We start from the raw sequence: 7931 nt of genomic DNA, 5'->3' as shown, positions 1-7931 counted from the left end.
CCCGAGTGGCGCAGTGGTCTAAGGCACTGCACCTCAGTGCAAGAAGTGTCACTACTGTCCTTGGTTTGATTCCAGGCTGTATCACATCTGGCTGTGATTGGGAGTCCCGTAGGGCGGTGCACAATTGGCCCAGTGTTGTTTGGCTGACACTTTGGCTGTCTTCATTGTAAATAAGAATTTGTTCTTAACTGACTTGCCTAGTTAAATAAAGGTTCAATTACAAATAATAATTAACCATTGCAGGTGTTTTGCTCATGTCATGGCCCCAGTCAATGTAAGTGGACACTTATATTCATTAGTAGGGTATGTTGTATCATCATAGGTTTCCGGTAGCGAACACAGAACCATCAAGGATCATGGGATGACTTTTTGGGGTTATGGGTCAACTGTTGCATTGCACAGAAGCTTGATGATGTCATCCTAACTAGGATCCACTGGGCTCACACAGTCCCCCAGTGGCAGAGGAGTGAAATGACATGTTGTTGTTGTTATTTCAAAGGGAATGCAGTCCACAATAGAATACTAGCCTGATAATAGACTACTGGCCTGTGAGAGAGCTAGCCTAAATCCAATACCCTCTGCCTATATATCCCATTATACCCTGTCTTCCATTATACTTTCATGTTATTCATTCCACTTGTGTATTTTCCAATTTACACCTGTATCTCTGTTCCATTTTGGTCGATCCATAAGCTAAAGTTATAATGGAGGATGAGATTCTATTCTGAGACTTTTGTGTTTTGCGGATCCATCATGTTCCCTGCATGCACTGTGTCAACTCTGTATATGCTCCTGCCTCCCCGTCCCCCTCTCTTTGTTGCTTGAATATAGTCAAATATGCAAATGAGGACTATGCCACTGTATAAATGTGAGTGACATTTATCTGTGATCATTAGGGCTCTGTACTCAGGGAGGGGGGATTGGAGAGGGTGGCTTAAAGGGCAACACAGTTTGCCTTCATTCAGCCCTCAGCTTGTAGAACAATGTGGCTTGACGGGGGAGGTTTTTCACACAATGCCAACTGCCACAGCAGGAACACTCTAAAAGGGGAATACCAAAGTAAATCTACTGACAACCTACAGTATGACAAGCACAGTAGTCTGCAATATAACCTACGGAACCACCACTACCCTTCCAAAATACACTGTAGGTCTACTAAATGGGGATAATCATGATATCAGTGACAAATATGTATAATTTAATTCTAATCGTGTGATTTGCTGTGGGGAAGACCTTATGCCAACTTGGTTAATCATAAGTGTTACAGTATATCATAGTCACTACATCCATCCAGTGAAAGTTCAAATTGGCTAACCTTATATCTAACGACATAGTATGGACATAAGCCTACATATAACAGAAAATGATATGGCATTGCTGTTGTTATCATAGTATCCAGCTCATCGCCTATGTGAAATTCTCGGTGATATGACAAGGGTCAGGTGGGAAATGTTGTATCACTGTGGTAGAGAGGGTGCTCTAGGAACAAAGGGCGTGTATGCATGCATGGTCTTGAAAGGGTTCAAGTGTGCACCAGAAATGCGCACAGACATGTGTATGCAAGCTATTTGAGTAGGCTTTGACATCGCACCCACAATGATCTCCCTATCCCCAATGTAGACTATTAATACCGTGCTGCCCGAAATCCTTCCCTACCGTAAAGCTACGGGTGTACGTACTGGCGTTCACTGCTCTGAACAGAGATGGCTGGTGCGTAATGCAACCATTTAAAAAACGGTGAAATCAATATTATATTTATGTGTAGGCTATGCTATGTGATTATGATATGAGGGTGTTTTCCAACCAACCTCTGCCAGTTCGGACCATATTGGATTTGTTTCGCGCTTCCCAAACCTACCCTTGAAGAGAAAGACTGCGCTTCAACCTGATCATAAACTTGTTTTGAGAAGAGAGCCCCGCCCTCCTTTCAGCTTTCCCTGACTCCTTATAAACAGCAAGCCTGTTGTACAAGCGTTTAACACAAGAAGACTGGAGCAGTCCACAGTTCACCAACCGCCCTGGAAACGAACTCTGGCAGTACATTTTGAGGATTATATTGGTGTTTGTGCATAGAAACGAGAAGCTATCATGGATTTTCTCAATCATAACTATTTGAGTGCGCGCAACCCATATGACTATACATTTAATTTTTGGAACGACTATCTGGGTCTGTCGACGTTGGTCACGAAGAATAACAAGCACATGATGCCCGAAAGCCCAAACTCCATCACCGAGTCCCTGAAAGCAACTCTGGGTTTGGATGACTCCCCAGCATGTGCGTGCGTAATCTCGGGCAGTGGTGAAGGCGGACACCTGGACTGCTGTTGTCCATCTGTGAGCCCCCTGCCTACCTCCATCCTGGACTTGAAGGAGCGCTTTTCAATTCTGAGCCCATTCCAAAACCAAATCGGTGGTGTCCCACTACAAGACCGGGACTTGGGCTTCGGGGGAAGCTTTGCAGGATTTGACCTGTTCGGAGTGGAGAGGAAGATGCGCAAGCCAACGTCGAGGAATAAACAGGAGCCCAAAATCTGTGTCTTCTGCAGGAATAACGGTGCGCCGGAGGAGGTGTATGGCTCCCACGTTCTGAAGACACCGGACGGGAGGGTGGTGTGCCCCATTCTTCGGGCTTATACATGCCCTCTTTGTAGCGCCAATGGTGATAATGCGCACACAATTAAGTACTGTCCCCTCTCCAAAGATCAACCAGCCCAGCGACCATTAAAGGGAGGGAGGGCAGTGGGTGGTAAACGAATGAAAATATTCTAGAGATAGATTTTTACACGAGCAAAGAAAGTACATTGAATTGCACTGAACAATTTTCAGATGACTGTTTCGATTGCGGCTATAGCATATCCCAGTCCTAACTGCTAAGGCTACATGATTTCGTAAACAAAAAAACATACCGATGTTATTCTTTTTCCAAAATCTCTTATATTTTTATAGTTGCTTTATTCACATAGATTATTTTATTCGTTATACATTGAATTTATTTTCTGATAGTGTTTAGCTATTTGAGTGTTCATTTAAATTTACCTATATTCATAATCACAATGTGTGAATAAATGCTGAGTGTTTTGCGGGGAACATGGATTTAGCAGGGCGTGAGGGTGTGATTGTCATGTTGCCAGTAAGTTTTACTGTAAGCTTAGCCTACTAGCTATTTCTTTTGTCTTTGAAAACCAAAGTTGTGTATGCTATTAAACAAGCTCAGAATGTTCATGAATGAAAGCAATTTCCATTCAAGATGTCTGTAAAACAAGGTATGGTACTTTGAGGCCCACTCCCCTGTCTGCTACTCCACAACACAGTTTTAAACTTGCTCTGATTTAATATCTGTAGCATGAAAAAAAATCAAGACAATGAAGTCTCTGTTATGGCCTGGTATTTTCTGTGTAACTTCATAGTCAATAATAGCCAAGCCAAATGACTTTCATCCCCCATGTCACACAGCAGTTGGTTTCATCACCCAGGCTTATGAATAATCATGACCCAAATAAGAGATACCCTTGATGTTTACATTACCAAGAGAGGGTAACACACTGGATATAATTGCTTGTAGGTATCTCTTTCATGCAGTCGTTCTTTTATCAACAATGACATGTTTTTTGTTTTGTTTGGTCTACCCCCAAAAAGTCACCAACAGAGGACTGCACTGGGGATTCAAGGAGTGCTCTGCAATGGTGGAGTCAGGAGGACAATTCACTTTGAGAAAATAGTTGGATAGCGCAAATGAATGTTATTAAACAAGCTTTTCTAAAAACCAATGTATTAGCCCCTTTTTGCATTATTTCCCTGAATAAATCCAAAAAGATGCAAAACTATTGTGAATGTACGATGGAAAGTTGTCAGTTGCAGGACTGCACATTTCTGACAGTTATGTTTACCAAAGGATTATACAATTTTAGTGAAGTGAAGTGAGGAAGAGAGTATTGTATATAAAGTTGAGTGACGTTTATTCAGCATTTTAACATTTCAAGTGACTTCAGAGGGTTCTACCTCAACAGGATTTTGTACTTACATGTAAAATGTCAACAGCAGTTTATTAATATAGTGCTGCCATTTATAATAAGGGGTTTTTAATAGTATTTTTGATCTTTGTATAACATAATTGTATTTTTTTTCCTGCATTCAAACATGACAAAAGTGAATTTCCAATAAGCTTCAAGCATTCCTCGCCAAAAAGATGATGGTCTGTGCATAGTGATATCCGTACATTTTAAATTTAATTGTTCAATGTTACATTCTTGAGGGTGTGTGCAAGAGGATGGAATCTATTGAAAACCATTCACAATTTGCCACTTTTAATATAAGGTTTCTGATTAAATGAAATTAGAAAATTAACACTGTTGAACTTTGTTATTTGTATTTTACCACAATTTCCATGTATGCTGCCTGTGCAGAATAAAATGATATGAATTAATTAGAGAAATAAACATCTCATCAAATATTTTAGCTCATGCCTTGATTTCATTGATCAACTTGATAGACATATACCTCATTCACCAGTTTACATAAACAGTATGCTATTGCTATTGCTAGATATTCAATATAGGCTTGAAAATACCATTAAAGGTTGCACATATCATTCTTGGCCCTATCTGTCATTGTTTCAGCCCACACAACTTTGAAGTCCATACTTCAACAGATGGGGGGAGCTATCTTCCTCGGCTCTAGAAGTCAAAGTGTCTATGCTTGAGAGCCAATCTCAGCTGGACGAACAAAGCCCCACGGTTGTTCCAAGCACTTGCCCTTGTTTATGAAGGCTGCCCACTCTGGAATGTCCAATTCTGTGTGCCTCCCCATTCAACACGGATCATGTTTGCACTGAAGACTATTGAATAACTTCCCCCTCTCCTAGCCTCTCCACCTTCTATTTCTGGAATGGTAGGAGCCAGCAGCCCATAACTTCTGGACCCCTTTTGAGAAAAAGGGGAATTCAGAAGGCAGACATTACAGTAAGCACTTGGGGACTGTTGTGAAGCCTTGAGCACAGCCATCCACACCTCTCAGCCCTCTCAGCCCTCTCCTTTCCCTCTCTCCCTCTCCTCTCCTCTCTTCCTCCCTCTCTTTTTCCAGATGGGGCCCTGCATTAAAAATGGATGAATACTAAGTGCAACAGGGATTTATCTCTCGGAGAACAGTGGTGGGGAAAAAGCCTGGCGGGTATCATTTCAGACAAACATGGCCGCCATCACAGGCCCTATTCCCCTGCCACCCCACCCCATTAGCTGTGCTGCAAACAGGATTTGAGTAATCTAGTTAGTTCCACCATTTAGGAGATGCATATCTTACATGATTTTATGATGGGAAATGGTTGCCTGTTAATAGCATACCGTAAACCTATACTATGCAGATAATAGTCTTTGTACATAGTATGAGGATGGATTCTATGGATTGTGGCATTATGTGTTAAGTAATGAGTTCAAACAGCAGACAAATGATGCTTCTTATTACCATAATTTGGCACTTCTACTATAGGTCTGCTTGATGGGCGTGGTCCCAGTCAGTAGAGACAATTCACTAACTAGCTGGTGATTTCTATACCAGACGCTCCCACCTGGAAAAGGAACCTGCAACTCTCTGGACACTACTTTTGTAGCCCTGACCTCTATTGTCCAATGCTGAATAAACATGGATCGCTATGTCTATTACAGAGTGCTGGTGCGTGTCAACTCAGATGTTGCTGTCGGGATAGACTAACAGGACACACGGTTCGGTGCCCCATGGGCCGCCATAGGCCCCTCTGTCATTGTCGACATGATAAAAATACTGAAGATGGATAGTTGCTTACAGGGCAAGGAGTCTTAATGACCCACCACCCCCTTCTCAAAATCAGCTGTTCCTAAGGATGCTGCATCACGTCAACTGGGGATCTTGATGCGAGTCAAATTGAGGAGCAGTAGAGAACTAAAGCCATTCCAAGAGGGAGAGTAAGGTGGGTATTCTCATGTGCCTCCGAACATATTGCTTACTCCAGCCTTCCTGAGGATCTCACATGCCTGAATCATAGACACAACATGTAGAATGTATCCCCATGTAGAAGTGTATTATAGAATGTATCCCCATGTAGAAGTGTATCAGTGTGACGTCATCCACTACAGCAAGTTGTCATTTGGTGGTGTAAGATTCTAGCATGTTCGTATTACACATCATTCGTAAATGAAGGACTTTTACTCAACACATTCAAATGGTCACATGTTAAGATAGAAGTTTGCTGAGTGCGTTGTCTATTATCAAACCCACATTTGTTGAATTACTGGCACTTTAGCGCTCTTTCCCATATCATTTTATGTACATAATGCAATTTACAAAGCGTGCCCATGCTTCAATTCTCAAGCCCCTTCATGCCCCCTTCATACCTGGGTGTGCCTCAAATAGGCTACCTGTAGCGCCATCTCTCTTTCTCATACCAATTTTTCTAATTTGGGGAGGAGTACAACACCAACTTGATACAATGCACTTGCAGGGCAAGCACACTATCCCTTTGCCAGTAGAATGTACACACTTGGTAGGCTGTAGAACACAAGGTCGCTTATATACTTTGGCCCATGTTACAGAGTAGTCCTGTTGGAAGATGAATTCAGTGCATACACTAACTCATTGCAGAAAGACAGATTAGCATTCAACCAGAAGAACAAAATTCATCACAATTGGTCTGAGGTTGTTGCTTTCGTACTGTCATAGCCTAATGCCTTGATTCTGACTAGTCTCTCAGTCCCTACCGCTGAAAAACATCCCCACAGCATGATGCTGCCCCCACAATGCTTCACCGTAGGGATGGTGACAAGTTTCCTCCAGACGTGATGCTTGGTATTCAGGCCAAAAAGTTCAATCTTGTTTTCATCAGACCAGAGAATCTTGTTTCTCATAGTCTGAGAGTATTTAGGTGCCTTTTGACAAACTTCAAGCGGGCTGTCATGTGGCTTTTTACTGAGGAGTGGCTTCCGTCTGGCCATTCTACCAAAAAGGCCTGATTGGTGGAGTGCTGCATAGATGGTTGTCCTTCTGAAAGGTTCTCCCATCTCCACAGAGGAACTAGAGCTATGTCAGAGTGACGATCAGGTTCTTGGTCACCTCCCTGACCAAGGCCCTTCTCCCCCGATTGCTCAGTTTGGCCGGGCGGCCAGCTCTAGGAAGAGTCTTGGTGGTTCCAAACGTCTTCCATTTAAGAATGATGGAGGCCACTGTGTTCTTAGGGACCTTCAATGCTGCAGACATTTTTTGGTACCCTTCCCCAGATCTGTGCCTTGACACAATCCTGTCTCGAAGCCCTACGGACAATTCCTTAAACCTCATAGCTTGGTTTTTGCTCTGACATGCACTGTCAACTGTGGGACGATATATAGACAGTTGTGTGCTTTTCCAAATCGTGTCCTATCAATTGAATTTAACACAGGTAGACTCCAATCAAGTCGTGGAAGCATCTCAAGGATGATCAATGGAAACAGGAAGCACCTGAGCTACATTTTGAGTCTCATACAAATGGTCTGAATACTTATGTAAATAAGGTATTTTTGGTTTTTATTTTTTATAAATTTGCAAACATTTCTAAAAACTTGTTTTCGCTCTGTCGTTACGGGATATAGTGTGTAGATGGCTGAGGATTTTGAAAAATGTAATCCATTTTTTTAATAAGACTGTAACACGACAAAATGTGTGAATAGTCAAGGAGCCTGAATACTTAACGAAGGCACTGTATGAACTCCCAGTAATTTACTGGGTAAAACACCAACGTTTCGACATCAGGGTCACCGAAATGTTCAGTGGCCGAAACGTTGGTGCTTTAGCCAATGACTTACTGGGAGTTTAAATGGAGATCATATGTGACTCTCTTGGTTTATTTTCATGGATTGTGATTGGACCTGTGAATGTACACTTACAGAAAATACATGACTTGTGCTACAATGGAAGTGCTACTGCGTATTCCT

The 7931-nt window shown here is 42.3% G+C and overlaps 1 protein-coding gene across 1 annotated transcript; it reads left to right on the top strand.

Annotated features, from left to right (window-relative positions):
• Positions 1-1953: 1953 nt before the first annotated feature.
• On the top strand, positions 1954-4450 carry LOC115129526 (nanos homolog 1-like). The gene has a single exon (XM_029659955.2). It carries the CDS (start codon positions 2089-2091, stop codon positions 2767-2769), a length of 681 nt encoding a protein of 226 aa, XP_029515815.1. The 5' UTR covers positions 1954-2088; the 3' UTR covers positions 2770-4450.
• The last annotated feature ends 3481 nt before the right edge of the window (positions 4451-7931 follow it).

The sequence above is a fragment of the Oncorhynchus nerka genome, linkage group LG5 (genome assembly GCF_034236695.1).
Source record: "Oncorhynchus nerka isolate Pitt River linkage group LG5, Oner_Uvic_2.0, whole genome shotgun sequence".
NCBI classification, from domain to species: domain Eukaryota; kingdom Metazoa; phylum Chordata; class Actinopteri; order Salmoniformes; family Salmonidae; genus Oncorhynchus; species Oncorhynchus nerka.
Note: the sequence above shows the minus strand (reverse complement) of the source record. Positions and strands in the feature narration are given on the sequence as shown.